The sequence below is a fragment of the Entelurus aequoreus genome, linkage group LG24 (genome assembly GCF_033978785.1).
Source record: "Entelurus aequoreus isolate RoL-2023_Sb linkage group LG24, RoL_Eaeq_v1.1, whole genome shotgun sequence".
In the NCBI taxonomy this organism is placed as follows: Eukaryota; Metazoa; Chordata; class Actinopteri; order Syngnathiformes; family Syngnathidae; genus Entelurus; species Entelurus aequoreus.
Window position 1 is genome coordinate 27470149 of NC_084754.1, and position 17362 is coordinate 27487510.

General features: G+C 40.4%; 1 protein-coding gene across 3 annotated transcripts in view; it reads left to right on the plus strand.

The window, feature by feature from the left end:
- Window positions 1-17362, plus strand: part of kiaa1549la (KIAA1549-like a) — a 303560-nt gene that overhangs the window by 194398 nt on the left and 91800 nt on the right. For all 3 annotated transcript variants that reach the window (XM_062035891.1, XM_062035892.1, XM_062035893.1), the window contains one exon: window positions 10282-10475. In XM_062035891.1, the coding sequence (XP_061891875.1) occupies window positions 10282-10475 (194 nt within the window). The remainder of the gene's footprint in view (window positions 1-10281; window positions 10476-17362) is intronic.

Below are 17362 nucleotides of genomic sequence, written 5' to 3' on the forward strand. Positions count from 1 at the left end.
ACTCAAATCCCTTTTTGAGAACCGGTACCCGTTATCGAGACCACTATAGTAAAGAAAAAGAGTTGGTTCTTTATTCGAATCCCTGGGAACGAATCCCGTCCCGACAAGAAATGCTCCGTGGGACATCACAAGAAATTACGCCACGTAGCTCAGTCATTAGGCGCAGATAGCGAAAGCCGGAAAAAGCGCTTCAAGGTGTAATAAAGTTCAAAACAAAAGGTATAATCCAATGAATAACTTTACTGAGAGATTTGAGCAGGGTACAAACACATGACGAACACTTTTACGACCAACCGGAAACATAGCAACCAGGCTAGCAACGCACCTCCTTTACGGCAGCTGTCGCAACGTTCTTAAAGCAACCGCAGCACATACATATATGACATCTCCCTTTTTTAACTTTTGTTTTTCTTTCCTTGTAAACAAAACAAAATCACACTGTATACGTGTTGTCTGTCTAATTATAAATAATGCAGACGAGGCGTGTTGGCTGAGTTCTTGATCTTTACTTTCACAGCGTGCACATAACCTCATTCTTAGCTGCCGGGTGGCAACATGCAACAACACTTTTCGGGGCTACCGCAAATGCTCGTCACTCCCGTTGCATGCTGGGTAGTGTAGTTGTTATATTCCCTAGCTCAGGGGTCGGCAACCCGCGGCTCCGGAGCCGCATGCGGCTCCTTGACCACTCTGATGCGGCTCAGCTACATCCGTGCCGACTCCCCCGATTTTCCCAGGAGACTTATGGATCTCAGTGTCTCTCATAGATTACCCCCAGGGAAACAATAACCCTATTTACACTCTAATTACTAAATAAAGGGCGTGCTCTAATTGCACTGCAGTAATTGTCCTCTATAGCATTTACATACAGCGTGCCAGTCCAGCCACATGTTGCATGTTGTTATTACTTGCACACACAGGAGACAGCAAAGCATACTTACTCATCAGCCACACAGCTTACACTGACGGTAGCCGTATCAAACAACTTTAACATTGTTACGTTACAAATATGCGCCACACTGTGAACCCACACCAAACAAGAATGAAAAACACATTTCTGGAGAACATCACACCGTAACACAACATAAACACAACACAACCATTACCCAGAATCCCATGCAGCCCTAACTCTTCCGGTCTACATTATACACCCCCGCTAACACCAAATCCCCCCACACATCAACCCCCCCCCCCCCCCCCCCCCCCCTCTCCGTGCGTTGGTTGAGCGGAAGAGTTAGGGCTGCATGGGATTCTGGGTATTGGTACCGTCAGTGTAAGATGTGTGGCTGCTGAGGTAGTACGCCTTGCTGTCACTTACGTGAGCAAGCTGAAATTGCATTCTACGTGTGGTCGAGCAGGTACACTGTTAGGACAGACTGTAGAGGGCGCCAAATACAGTGTCATCACGCTCTGATATTCGGGAGTCTCCCGGGATAAATGAGAGGGTTGGCAAGTATGATGCTATCAAGCGCCATTCATTCAAAACTCGCGGGCTGCACTAACATCAAATTTCCACATTAAAGTGCGTGCCGGTACGTGTGTCGGAGACCCCTGGTTAACATAGCACAAAGCATTAAAGCTTTGTATGCGGTGTTTTTCATTTTAATTTTTTTTTGTGGCTCCCATTACTTTCTTTAATTTGTGAAACTTGCCAAAATGGCTCTTTGAGTGGTAAAGGTTGCCGACCCCTGCCCTAGCTCATAACATCACATCTTTCCCCTTATAAAGAAATAATGTTAACTCAATAAAGTGTATTTCTTTTTTTAGCTTTAACTTTTCCTTTTTTTTTAGCATTTTAACCACATTTGCAAACAACTTTTCTCTTCATAGAATTTTCTTTCAATAAAGAAAACAAGTGCAAAAATGTCAAAGCACCATAACAAACAGTTATGTCAACACTTTTTTTCATTTTTTTAAACAACTCGAAAAAACCAAGAGTTCTTAACAACTCTCTATCAGCCTCTTAGGTGGCTGAACATGTCTCTTAGGTCTAGGCAGTCTCTCAACAGCAGGTGACGCGGACACTGCTGTCAGTCCTTGGTCAGCAAGGTCAGGCTCCGTGTCAGCAAGTGCTGCAGGTCCAGCTGAGTCCTGTTGAGCCTTTTCCTGAGTAATAGCTGTAGTTAATATGTTCCAATAGCAGCAGAAAAGCACTTTTTGGAGAGCTGTATTATTTTCAGTTTTGTGCCAAAGGGACTGATTTTATTTATCACTATATTATTATTTATACACCTATAGTGATCACAGAGACAGGTTGTTTTTGTGTTACTGTATATATTAGTTTTTCTGAAAAATCCCACTTAATATACTTTGGGTAACAACAGTCAATATTTTTTTTTTTTTTTTTTTTTTTTTAGGGGGATAACAGTCAATATTTATATATTTATTAGAGTTTATTTTTTTCTTATATAATAAAAGTGAGCTTTTGTTAAACCAAATATTGTGTGTTTTTTCCATATACAACAACCTATCTGGACTTGATAAGAGAATCGATAAGAAATCGGTTCGATAATAGGATTTGATAAAAGGCTCAAACTCATCCCTACTGGTCTATATCCAGTGTTTGAACAGCTTAGATCGGGCACGCGGCCAAAATTCCTTTTTCTGAGCGTTTTATGAGGTCAAATTTAATTTCACTTTTACTTTCCTTTACCCTGACATACTGCCCCCAGAAGAGTCTGCTTCAAAATTGGGAGATGGTTACGTATTCTTACGTTGGACATACTGTATGTACTGCAACTACTATAGATGTCATTCTTTTTTTTAATTTATTGTACAGCCTTAATGATTTGTGGGAGTGCATCGTCACCAAAATGAGGACCACCTGTATAAATGTTCCCTAGTAAAATTCATGTTTGCACTCGCCACATAATTTTCCCACAAGTAGAGAAACAACTGTCATTATACGTCACTTAAGCTGCTCGCGTGCAAACACACTCAACCCCTATCCGTACATTGATGCTGCCGTGAGTGCCTCTCCCATCAATACGTGCACGTGTCAACACGAGCACATATCAATTTGCTCGACACTCCGCCATGTGTTTTAAGGCTAGCTTATGGCACCGTGACGTGGTGTGTATTACGAATGCATTATTAACAATGCTGTCAGCCTGATGCCTACTCTGCTTAACCTCACATGCTCTCAGGATTTAGTATGCATCATCAAATACATTAGGCTGCCCATTTTAGAGAGGCTCAAAATAGAAAAAGAGGGGCACAAATCTGGGAATCGTCTTCTTTGCTGCGCAGCATGAACATGATCCAACAATCCCGTTATTCTCCTACACCTCTGTGTGCTGTAAGTGCAGAGAAATGCAGCACTGCAGATAATGTGTACATTTATTACAGGGTTTAGAATTTTTTTTGTTCTTTCTTTTTTTCATACTCATGTGCATATCTGACTTCTAAAATAATAATAAGATAATGCATGATGTGTTTTCCGTATTCAATAGGTCTAAAAATGCCATTTGTATGTTAACAACTTGTGCTCAATTCAATTACATTATATATAATATTGTATTTTTGGTAACACTTTAGTATGGGGAACACATATTCACCATTAATTAGTTGCTTATTAACATGCAAATTAGTCACATATTGACTCTTAATAAGTCATTATTAAGTACTTATTAATGCCTTATTCTGCATGGCCTTATTATACAACCAGTAAGCCATTAACTAAGAGTCTTCCCTCAATAACCTCAGAATTATTGCTTATTAGTAACCCTAACCCTAACCCTTATATGTTCCCCTAGTGTCCAAATAACTGTAAATTAAGTATTTGTTACTTTAATAAGCAACTAATTAATGGTGAATATGTTCCCCATACTAAAGTGTTACCATATTTTTTTATGTGGAAGTTTTTTGCGTGATACAAAAATATATCTCATATTGTTGCTTATTTCTTCTTTTTAGTTGCATCCCAGTTTGAGTTGTTTTTAAGAGGCATTTCGAAGCATGCTTATCTATTTTATCATTGGCGTTGTTAGGCCTATTTTAGGGGGGCTTAAGCCCCCCTAAATAATTTTGTGTTAAAAAAAAATTTTTTTTTTTTTTTTTTTTTTTTTACAAATACATGCCGACATATTCATTATAAAGTGGCCGAATATGAGTTTAAATAAATAATCATATAACCTGCCATTTTTCACTTAGTTTCCCCTCACTTCACAGCGTAAGGTAGAGAGCCCCTTTAGTGCGTCGGTATCCAATCCATTCCACTTGTTCATATAGAAAATGCCCACATCACTCCAAATCCAGTCCGTATTTTCTCCGCGACCTTGATTGCGGTCCTTGGACTTGTTCATATAGAAAATGCCCACATCACTCAAAATCCAGTCCGCATTTTCTCTGCGACCTTGCTTGCGGTCCTGCAGGTGTACGAAGCACATTAGCACACAGCACTGCAGAACAAGAACCTTGTGTTTAGTTTTTAAGTTTTGTGTTTCTTGAAGAATCTATATAAAGTAATATGTTAAAATAATGAAAAAAACATCATTAAATATATTTGTTTTATTGTATTGTTACATTAATAGCTGTTGTATTATTATAGGATGGCTTGTTAAACATTTCATAGGATTTTCAGAGGGTGGAAAAACGAAGACATTTAATATAAAATGTAAAATGAATAAATACATAATAAATTTAAAATAAAAAAAATGGTTAAAAGCCATCGTCCCGGGGAGCATTTAATTTCGTCCTGTGCATTTTTTTTACCGTCCCCGGGACGACGGGACTACGTTAATCTCAAGCCCTGGAAGTTACATTTTATTGTTTGCATTATTTGTTTCAGCATTGCACTTTGAAGATGGTCCCTCAGCTCTTTGACAGCTTTGGCTCTTTTTCAGATCAGCAGACAGACTCTAAGTCTTTCTTATTTACAGTATATATAAAAGTTTCTCATTTCTATTCAGACTTCCATATATATTTAATTTCCTTAACGGCTTACCATAATATACAGTATATATATAAATATATTATATACAAGCCAAATTATCCCGATCCAGATTTTACTTTAATTCAAGTAATTAAGTAATATTTCCAGGGCTTGAATTTACAACCATTTTAGTCACATATGTGCCCAAAATGTAATTTGTGCAACTTCAAAATATTTGGGAACAAACAATTATTGTATTGTGGGCTAAAGTGGTGGCATTAGCCTCTATGTTGTGAATGAATAACATAGAGGCTAATGCCATGACTTTCATTGTGTTTCAGTGTATCTTGAAGGATCATGCAAGTAATTGTTTCTTGTTGATGCTGTAAACAAAATGTCACTGTGCAAACCCAGGTTTGTTGTTGTACTGAACACAGATTGAAAATAAACCAACTGAAATAATAATAATAACAATGATTAATTTCTAAGTCTTTGTTAGCTGTTTTTGAAGTTTTGTGCTCTTGCGCTACGTTTGCTCGCATCCTGTACAGTTCCTGGGGGCTAAGTCCCCCCTAACCTTAAAAGCTGGTGACGCCCCTGTATTTTATAGACATATTTTGAAGAAAAATTCTTTTTTTTTGAGCGGTTTTAGCAATAATCAGTGCCACTTACAGTTATTGTAGGCTCCAATGGTTAAATCAGGGGTCGGGAACCCAAAGTGTTGAAAGAGCCATATTGGTACAAAAATGAAAATAAAAAGCCTGTCTGGAGCCGCAAAAATGAAAACCTTATATATGTGTTATTATTAAGGCAACATATGATTTAAGTGTCTATATGAGCTATAGTAGCCTACTATCAAAATGACTGTGTAGCAAATCTTTGTTGACAGAAATGTTGAAATGTTACATCTATTCTACACATTTTTACAACATTGGAAAACATTAGTAAAACAGAGGCTTCCCAGAGGGTGAGATAACTCCTGGAAATTACTGTCTTAGAATGGACCAAGGTATAGATGTGTGTGTCCAAGTTAATGGAATCAGCAGGCTGTCTTTTTATTTGGCAAGCTGGCTAACGTTTGCTGTGGTCTGGAACAACATGGCACACAAACAACTATCAGAAATGTAGCCAATATTACATACAGATAATGTGTCATGAGACATGCAAATATAAATTAAATACACAGAGCTCAAATATGAGCTCACATATACCTACAGACAAGGCATAATGATGCATTTTGTAGATACAGCTAGCCTAAATAGCTGTATGTTAATAGATGTTAGCATTGATTAGCTTGCGGTCATGGATTGATCAAATATGCCTGATAAGCACTCCACACAAGTCAATAACATCAACAAAGCTCACCTTTGTGCATTCACGCACAGTATAAAACATTTGGTGGACAAAATGAGACAAAGAAGATGTGGCATAAGACACGTCTTTCTGTGGCAGCATCGGAGAAAGTTGTACATGTAAACAAACTACGATGAGTTCAAGGATCGCTGAAATTAGTAGGACAAAACGGTGCTTGCCAAATACTCTCATCAGTGAAGCATGTTTAATACAAACAGTGGAATTTGTAACAATTAGGAAGGTTTGTGTCATGTTTGTTCTCCTCCAGGAAATATATTAAAATGAAAAATATATGTTTTTCTTCATCTTTTTCCATTTTCACACATCTATGGATTCAGTACATTTTAGATGTGCAGTAAGCATAAGCTCCCATTCCAAGTGGAATAATTCCACCACCAATCTTATGTCTGCTCAGTGACATTTATCCTCGCCTGTCTTCCCATCGAGGCTAAAGCAGCTTCTGAGCTAGAGAACACTTCCAGGGGACAGACTGGAGTGCTCGCTGCTTTTGTTTTTTCGAAGAACCCACTCAAGAACTGAAATATGTGAATGTGGCAACTGATAAGCAGAACTGAAGCAGATCAAACACGTTTTTTGTAAAAAGTATTTGGAAAATCATAAGCTCTTCTTGATACTGTACCAAAAACAGAATAGAATAAACTAAGCTTTATCAAAAAGGCACACACACATTGTTTTGTTTTTCATGCTGGAGCATGGGTCTATAGAATGTAGAGGAGTCCCCACACAACTTTTTCCCTTCCGATATTGGAGCCTTGAGTTTTGGCCGATACTGATATTAATCCGATACGATATTGGCACATAGTTCGTAGTCTAAATGTTATTCAGTTTTTAGTGTGGAATGTTAGAAAATGCTTGATCAAGTAAAATTGTTCATAGAACAGATATGAAAAACTCTAACCTTTTATGACAGATTTATGCTTTTAAAGTGGAGTGTGACACCTGGTTTTCACATGATTAATTAATTTAAGCGCATACTTCTGCCTCTGAGACTTTGTATCTGTAAGTATTATGCAACTATAATTAATTGATATATATTCATATTGACAAATGTTTTTTTTAAGACTGCAGTATTCTTCAATTAAAGGCCTACTTATATTACATTTTCTTATTTAAACGGGGATAGCAGGTCCATTCTATGTGTCATTCTTGATCATTTCGTGATATTGCCATATTTTTGCTGAAAGGATTTAGTAGAGAACATCAACGATAAAGTTCGCAACTTTTGGTCGCTGATAAAAAAGCCTTGCCTGTACCGGAAGTAGCGTGACGTCGCAGGTTGAAGGGCTCCTCACATCTGCACATTGTTTACACCAGCAGCGAGAGTGATTCGGACCGAGAAAGCGACGATTACCCCATTCATTTGAGCGAGGATGAAAGATTTGTGGATGAGGGAAGTGAGAGTGAAGGATTAGAGTGCAGTGCAGGACGCCAGGGTGTATCTTTTTTCGCTCTGACCGTAACTTAGGTACAAGGGCTCATTGGATTCCACACTTTCTCCTTTTTCTATTGTGGATCACGGATTTGTATTCTAAACCACCTCGGATACTATATCCTCTTGAAAATGAGAGTCGAGAACGCGAAATGGACATTCACAGTGACTTTTATCTCCACGACAATACATCGGTGAAGCACTTTAGCTTCGGAGCTAACGTGATAGCATCGTGCTTAACTGCGGATAGAAACAGAAGAAACATGCCCCTGACTGGAAGGATAGACAGAAGATCAACAATATTATTATTACTTCTACTATCAGGAGACACCGAACCAAACCCTGGACCTGTAACCACATGGTTAATGTTGTCCAGCCTGGCGAAACCTAGCAATGCTGTTGCTAATGACGCCATTGAAGCTAACTTAGCTATGGGACCTCGACAAAGCTATGCTAAAAACATTAGCTCTCCACCTACGCCAGCCCTCATCTGCTCATCACGACCCGCGCTCACCTGCGTTCCAGCGATCGACGGCGCGATGAAGGACTTCACCCGATCATCGGTGCGGTCGGCAGCTAGCGTCGGATAGCGTGTCTGCTATCCGACTCAAAGTCCTCATGGTTGTGTTTGCTGTAGCCAGCCGCTAATACACCGATCCCACCTACACTTTCTTCTTTGCTGTCTCCATTGTTCATTAAACAAATTGCAAAAGATTCACCAACACAGATGTCCAGAATACTGTGGAATTTTTCGATGAAAACAGACGCTGTTTGTATTGGGACACAATGGTGTCCCAATACTTCCGTTCAATCCGTGACGTCACGCGCAAACGTCCTCATACCGAGACGTTTTCAGCCGGATATTTCCCGGGAAATTTAAAATTGCACTTTATAAGTTAACCCGGTCGTATTGGCATGTGTTGCAATGTTAAGATTTCATCATTGATATATAAACTATCAGCCTGCGTGGTCGGTAGTAGTGGCTTTCAGTAGGCCTTTAAGGACACTTTTCTCTGTATGTCTAGCTTGTTGGCTATTGTGCGCTTAGCTGTTGTGCTAGCTCCCAGTAGACTATAGCCTACCATGTTTACTTTTTGTAAATAACTCTACTAAAATACAAGAAAAGACCTATCTGGTGTGACTTTTGGAGGATTTGTTTCTGTTATTTGGCTGTCGAGCGTTGCACAAATAAACAGGCTGTAAGATTGCCTGTATCCTATACTTGTTAGTTTTTTTAGCTGATATCAGACCGATATCAATATCAGATATTAACACCCCTAAAATAATTTGTATACTGCTTTCATGTGCTACATACTTTACACAGATCATTGAGTGTAATTTGCATAATTGGTCATCGACACAAAAACATCTTATAGACATATATACAGTACAGACCAAAAGTTTGGACACACCTTCTCCTTATTCAATGCGTTTTCTTTATTTTAATGACTATTTACATTGTGGATTGTCACTGAAGGCATCCAAACTATGAATGAACACATGTGGAGTTATGTACTTAATAAAAACATGTGAAATAACTGAAAACATGTTTTATACTCTAGTTTCTTCAAAATAGCCACCCTTTGCTCTGATTACTTTTTCGCACACTCATGGCATTTTCTCGATGAGCTTCAAGAGGCAGTCACCAGAAATGGTTTGCACTTCACAGGTGTGCTTGAAGCTCATCGAGAGAATGCCAAGAGTGTGCAAGCAGTAATCAGAGCAAAAGGTGGCTATTTTGAAGAAACTAGAATATAAAACATGTTTCAGTTATTTGTTAAGTACATAACTCCACGTGTGTTCATTCATAGTTTTGATGTACAATCTACAATGTAAATAGTCATGAAAATAAAGAAAACGCATTGAATGAGGAGAAGGTGTGTCGAAACTTTTGGCCTGTACTATATATGTATGCTGTCACTTTATATGTTGGGTTGAAGCAGTATGTGCAAGTTAGCCATAATAGCTCATTTGTATAGCAGTGTCATGCTGTTTACTAAACAAAGTAAGCTGTCAATCTGACTCTAATGATATCAGAACATGAAAAAACATCACGCACACTTACCACAAGCCATTAATTCTTCAAATATATCGATTGAAATGTCAGAAAACATACATCGGCAATAACGTCTGCACCAGTAGAATGTTACACATCTTATCATATGAAAAAAACTGAAGCGAAAGTGCCAGTTTCAAAGAAAAATGTCTCCGCATAAAGATGCATACATATCAATAATTATTAACAGGTAGCACCAAATATATTCATGGCGGTCATAATGTATCCATTGCGAGCCACCACAAAGATATGAGTATATGAGGAACCCTTAAGTTGCTTTTGTTTCAGTAATTACCTTTTATATACATGTGAGATGCTTGATAATTATATTTGTGAATGCTGTCATTGTGTAATTCATGTGCCTCTGCTTTGCAATTAGGATAAACGCATTGTGTTTCTGTGTTTTACATTTGATTATGTAGTATTTTTATGTGCTTTCTGGTCTGAGAAGCCAACCAGCATTTATCACATGATAACGGTACATCACAGCTTTAAAATATATGTTGTAAAATGTTTTGACGCTTGGTTCTTTTTTTCCCCTCTTGCCAGCCTGTGCAGGGTTTTGATTATGCCAAAAAGCACATGGGTCGAAACGGTGACGAGGCCATCTCTTTGAAAAAGGAGACATTGGTGTTGGGACTGCCTGTGCGAGATGCCCCGCTGTCAATGTCATTGGATAAGAAGGTCTACCAGGACGGGACTGCCAACAAGAGGCCGCCATCTGCCGACATACACAAAGGAGGGTGAGATAACAACTGTCCTATGATACACAAACTGTTCTAAGCTGGACGAGATGTGTTGCAACAGCCGCTCTTGTCGCTGATTACCAGAAGGAAAACAACAATCCAATAGCCGGAATCAGTGTTTGTGTAGGGCAGGCGGGAAGCCTCCAGTAAGCAGAGAAGATTCTGACAGATTGAAGTGATTTAAAGATAAGTCCTGTATTACCAAGAAGCTGTCTGCAGTCTCTTTGATAGCAGAACAAACACATTTAGTGGATTTAGAGGATGCAAACTATGAGGTTTTCAGATCCGGTTACAGTAACGTCAATGTGTACCTGTGGAGTAAATGAACGATGGGTTTTCAGTGTCACATTCTTTGAGTCACTAGAAAAATGTGCTATATAAATTGAATCTAGAATAGTTATCGTTATGAATAAAGTGTGTGCATATGTGTTGCCCACAAAAACAAATATATTGATTGGTTAAGGCAGGGGTCGGCAACCCAAAACGTTGAAAGAACCATATTGGATCAAAAATACACAATACAAATCTGTCTGGAGCCGCAAACAATGAAAAGCCGTATATACGTGTTATAATGAAGGCAACACGTGACTTAAGTGTCTATATTAGCTATAATAGCCTACTATCAAAATGACTATGTGTCGCAGGCTGAAGCAAATTTTCGTTGACAGAAATGTAGAAATGTAATATTTATTCTACACATTTTTACAACATTAGAAGGCATTAGTGAATCAGAGGCTACTCAGAAGGTGAGATAACTCCCGGAAGTTACTGGCTTTTAATGGCCAAAGGTATAAATGTGTGTGTCCAAGTTAAAGGAAACGGCAGGCTGTCGTCTTACAATATTTGGCAAGCTGGGTAATATTTGCTGTGGTCTGGAACAAATTATATACAAAGAAAATACATTTAAAGGATATTAAATGAGCTCAAATATACCTACAAATGAGGCATAATGATGCAATATGTACATACAGCTAGCCTAAATAGCATGTTAGCATTGATTAGCTTGCAGTCATGCACTGACCAAATATGCCTGATTAGCACTCCAACAAGTCAATCACATCAACAAAGCTCACCTTTGTGCATTCATGCACAGCATAAAATTTTTGGTGGGCAAAATGAGACAAAGGAGTGGAAGATTTTACATGTAAACAAACTGTTGCGTCACAGTCAACACTAGGGTGAGTTCAAGAGCCGCCAAAATTAGTAGGACTAAACGATGTTCACCAAATAGTCTCATCAGTCAAGCATACACACAAATATATTAAACAGTGGGCTTTCTAACGATTGGGAAGGTTTGTGTCATGTTTGTTCTCAAACAAAAAACATACTAAAACAAAAAAAATATTTTTTCCCCATCTTTATCCATTTTCAATCCTTTTTTAAAAATGCTCCAGGGAGCCACTAGGGCGGCACTAAAGAGCCGCATGCTGCTCGAGAGCCGCGGGTTGCTGACCCCCGGTTTAAGGCCATGACACCCTTTGAAGCACCTGTTACCTTCTTTATCTCCGTTACTTGTATGGAACTCATTAATCATGTGCGTGGATTGAGTCTGTCATTGTTTAATGATAGCGACAAAAATAACACAATATAGGTTAGTGTCGGGGGAATTAAATGTACAATCTAAATGCGGGTCTCAAACTAGCCATTTGCCGTACAAAGCCCCAAAATGTGTGGCCTTTACTTAACTTCATAGTTAAGTGAATTGCGGCACACGCATCCTGGGAGGTTAATTTAAATATATTACGGTAATCTTAAATACCACTTAATACTAACTTTGATAAACATTACAAAAAAAAATTACAACACAAGAGTAGCAGTTAAAGTTAAAGTACCACTGATATTCACATGCACACTAAGTGTGGTGAAATTACTCTCTGCATTTGACCAATCCCCTTGTTCCACACCCTGGGAGGTGAGGGGAGCAGTGAGCAGCAGCGGTGGCCGCGTTCAGGAATCATTTTGGTGATTTAACCCCCAATTCCAACCCTTGATGCTGAGTGCCAAGCAGGGAGGTAATGAGTCTTTTTTTTTATAGTCTTTGGTATGAGTTGTGTACTCTCTCGCTCTGTTGCGTTGTCTTTTTGTAAATCTTCGACGTTTCTCTTGTTGGTTGAATCAGTCGTTTATTCTGATTATAACTGATTTGTTTTGGCTTCTCACAATTTGTAACGTCCTCCAACATCACAGTAACGACTGACTGACACGTTTAAAAGTGTAACACAATGTAAATAAAGGGTACCTGACAATGGACATACATTGGCTTCTTACAGTTTACAACATCCTCCAACATCTATCGAAGAACAAACAAAAACAAAGCTCCTTGTTATTCTCATGGCTACTAATGTCTTTGTAACTTTGTCACACAAAAAAACACTCGACAAGCTGAGGTCCATAAATTAACAAAACAATTCAAAACGTGTAAAATATGACTCATATTCACTCAACAAAGGTTATTGTGTACAGATATTACACTTACGTTTACAAAACTATATTTTATGAGCTACATTGGGAGAGGTTTTAAAAAGTACATGGACCACAGCTACGAGTCTACGACCGCAGTAGACTGACGTCACTGATGTGCATTAGACAACTACACCAGTCAGGTCTGCATTGGCCCAGTAGGGTTTGCTAATCTCCCTTACAATATACCTGCTATATTCACTAAGTTTCCCTACACTAAATGTGTCTGATTTCTCAAATAGTTGTTTTTTTTTGTATTTTAACACCTAAAGTTGTGGTCAAAAGTTTACATACACTTGTAAAGAACATAATGAAATGGCTGTCTTGAGTTTCCAATAATTTCTACAACTCTTATTTATTTGTGATAGAGTGATTGGAGCACATACTTGTTGGTCACAAAAAAAAACATTCATGAAGTTTGGTTCTTTTGTGAATTTATTATCGGTCTACGAAAATGTGACCAAATCTGCTGGGTCAAAAGTATACATACAGCAGTGGCGTGCGGTGAGGTTAATGTCTGGTGAGGCACGACTGCATCATCACAGTCAAATTTAAAAACATATGAACCTGCAGTGCAGGTGTACCTAATGTTGTGTCCCTGCGGTCGTTCGCGGCTCCTGCTGCGCGAGCATTGTTGTTTTTGCACTTTTTGGCTTCTTGTTAAGTGACTTTTTTTGGGTGGATTCGGTCTTGCACGTGGAGGGTTTGGGTGTGGGCTTTGGTTGGTGTGGCCGCGGTGCTCCCGTCGGGCAGTGCATTCTGCGGCGGAGATGCTTGGCACCAGGAGGCGGGGTTATGATACGAGCCTCTCACAGTGTGTCTCCGCAGCAGATTTATGATCGCTCAGCACTAAAAATAAGTTACACACATACAGTTGTTGACAAAATACACTGTACATTATATACCTCAGCTAACTAAACTATGGAAATGTACAATATAATTCATATAGCAATACAGTCTCACTGCACAGCAGGCCAGCAGTTAGCCGAGTCGCAATCCACGGTGAGGCACAAGTGCCTCAACTGGCTGCTGATCACCGCACCGTCTCTTCTCAGTATTTGAACGGCAAATGTGAAAATAAAAATAAAAATAATCTAAAACTGGTGAAGTTAAATGGAAAATAACTTTAGTATAATCACTGGATACATATAACAATTTAATTTTTTTTTTTCTTTTTCTTTTTTTTTTCTTTCCATGATAGCAGGTGAGGCCCCGCCTCCCCTGCCTCTAGTGACTGCACGCCACTGACATACAGCAATGTTAATATTTGGTTACATGTCCCTTGGCAAGTTTCACTGCAATAAGGCGCTTTTGGTAGCCACCCACAAGCTTCTGGCAAGCTTCTGCTTGAATTTCTGACCACTCCTCTTGACAAAATTGGTGCCGTTCAGCAAAATTTGTTGGTTTTCTGACACGGACTTGTTTCTTTAGCTTTTTCCAGACGTTTAAGTCAGGACTTTGGGAAGGCCATTCTAAAACCTTAATTCAAGCCTGATTTAGCCATTTCTTTACTACCTTTGACGTGTGTTCGGGGTCATTGTCCTGTTGGAACACCCAACTGCGCCCTAGACCCAAACTATGGGCTGATGATTTTAGGTTGTCCTGAAGAATTTGGAGGTAATCCTCCTTTTTCATCGTCCCATTTACTCTCTGTAAAGCACCAGTTCCATTGGCAGCCAAACAGGTCCAGAGCATAATACTACCACCACCATACTTGACGGTAAGTGTGGTGTTCCTGGTATTAAAGGCCTCACCTTATCTCCTCCAAACATATTGCTGGGTATTGTGGCCAAACAGCTACATTTTTGTTTCATCTGACATCACATGGACAAAGATAAGACTTTCTGGAAGAAAGTTCTGTGGTCAGACGAAACAAAAATTTAGCTGTTTGGCTACAATACCTACAACTGATCTTGGGCGCAGTTGGGTGTTCCAACAGGACAATGACCCCAAACACATGTCAAAGGTGGTAAAGGAATGGCTAAATCTCGCTAGAATGAAGGTTTTAGAATGGCCTTCCCAAAGTCCTGACTTAAACGTATGGACAATGCTGAAGAAACAAGTTAATGTCAGAAACCAACACATTTAGCTGAACTGCACCAATTTTGTCAGGAGGAGTGGTCAAAAACTCAACCAGAAGCTTTCCAGAAGCTTGTGGATGGCTACCAAAAGAGCCTTATTGCAGTGAAACTTGCTAAGAGACATGTAACCAAATATTAACATTGCTGTATATGTTAAAGAGGTTCATTTAGCCTACTAATGTGTATTTATAAATAGTTGATTTATATAGGCTAGTAAGGTAAAGTTTTGTACCTGACAAGTTTCGGCTATCTTGCTTCTGCAGCCTTCCTCAGAGGTGTCACGTGATGTTAGTGTGACGTCATCTATGACGTGTTATATGGATTGTTCCATCCCACCTGAGGTGGTGGGATGGCGGTGTCCCCTGGTGTGCGTCGGGGGTAGGGCGGGGCGCCCCCTGTCGTACACCAGGGGACACCGCCATCCCACCACCTCAGGTGGGATGGAACAATCCATATAACACGTCACAGATGACGTCACACTAACATCACGTGACACCTCTGAGGAAGGCTGCAGAAGCAAGATAGCCGAAACTTGTCAGGTACAAAACTTTACCTTACTAGCCTATATAAATCAACTATTTATAAACATTGCTGTATGTATACTTTTGACCCAGCAGATTTGGTCACATTTTCAGTAGACCCCTAATAAATTCATAAAAGAACCACATTTCATGAATGTTTTTTGTGACCAACAAGTATGTGCTCCAATCACTCTATCACAAAAAAATAAGAGTGGTAGAAATTATTGGAAACTCAAGAGAGCCATGACATTATGTTCTTTACAAGTGTATGTAAACTTTTGACCATGACTGTATGTGTGAAGTCCAAGTGCCCATGTACTCTCTGTAATCCAACTATTGGTCATTCGCCATGTTTTTTTAATTTTAGTGCGTTTATTTGTGTCCGTGTGGGGTTTTTATGTGGTTTGGGGTGGGGTTAGGGGCTTAATACCCCTTAGGCTCGGCCCCCCCTTTGGGTTAAGGTGGCCTTGTTCATCAACAGTTTCTGTGTGAATATGAGAAAGGGCAAAAAGTTAACAGGCATTATCATATCTCTGTGGACACTATTTCCTGAGTCATTCCTGACTCTTCTTCTGTCGTGTGTCTTTAGATTTTCAGCTCTGTTGAGGCGAGCCAGGTCAACGTGTCATCATCCAGGTCAATCAGACCTTGTTCGCCATTTGGTGGCCGGTGTTTGGGGCAACTAGTTACTATATGCTCTACTGTCTGGACTGGGTCCCCACACTCGCAGGAGGCATCTTCCGCAAGTCCTCACCTCTTCATTTCTGCTCCGTAGCGTCCGACGCCGGTCCTCAAGCGGTTGACGGTTGTCCACTGTTTCCGGGGCAGTTCCTGGCCGGAGACGTCTGTGGGGTCGTCGATATAGTGGTGCAGCCTAGATGGTTCTGCAAACTTCCACTGTTCTCTCCATATTGTCTTGACCCAGGTGGCCTTGGAAGTATCAGCTGATGTTGTGCTGAGCAGCTCGTGGGCTTGCATGGCAAAGGGGCGCCTTGACTTTAGGCGCACGTGTTGTGATGTTTCTGTGACGATCTTATGGAGGAGGTGGGATTCGCTGGTCTGTGCCTTTCGGGAGAGGGCCAGTGTGGCTGCTTCTCGTCTGATGTTTGCCGGGGCGATACCAGCGAGGATGGGCAGTTGGTTTACTGGGGTCCCTCGCAGGCACCCGGAGGCGGTCCGCAGGGCTCTGTTGAGGGCGCTGTTGAGGGCGACATATAACTTCTTTACATGGGCGTTACGGCACCAAACCGGGGCACAGTACTCTGCGGCTGAGAACACCAGGGCCAGCGTGGACATGTGCAGTGTCTTCGTCGTGGCTCCCCGTGTGGTGCCGGCTAGCCGCCGTATTAGGGGGACACGGGCACTTGTCTTTGCCTTGGCACTGTGCAGGTGTTGTTTGAATGTCAGTGTTCTGTCAAACTTCACACCGAGGTACGTGGGAACGGGCTGGTATTGTAACCGGGCATTATCCACCATGATGTTCATCTCACGGGCTGCTTCCATGTTGTTGAGGTGGAACATTGAAGATGTTGTCTTATCCATGCTGAGCTTGGGGTGTTCATGTCCTCAGAGAGGCCCTGTTCTGCTGCTTCCCAGGATGGCTTACTAAGTAGGATGGCCAGATCATCTGCATAGCCATACTTCTTTGACTCAGTTGCAGGCAGGTCATGGATATAAATGTTGAACAGCATTGGTGCCAGCACTGAGCCCTGTGGGACACCATTCTTAAGTTTCCTCACCCTGCTGCATTGGCCATTGCTGGTGTGTAGTCGGAAGCTGCGGTTTCTCATCAGCTCCATGATGAAGCTCACCATATGGTTGT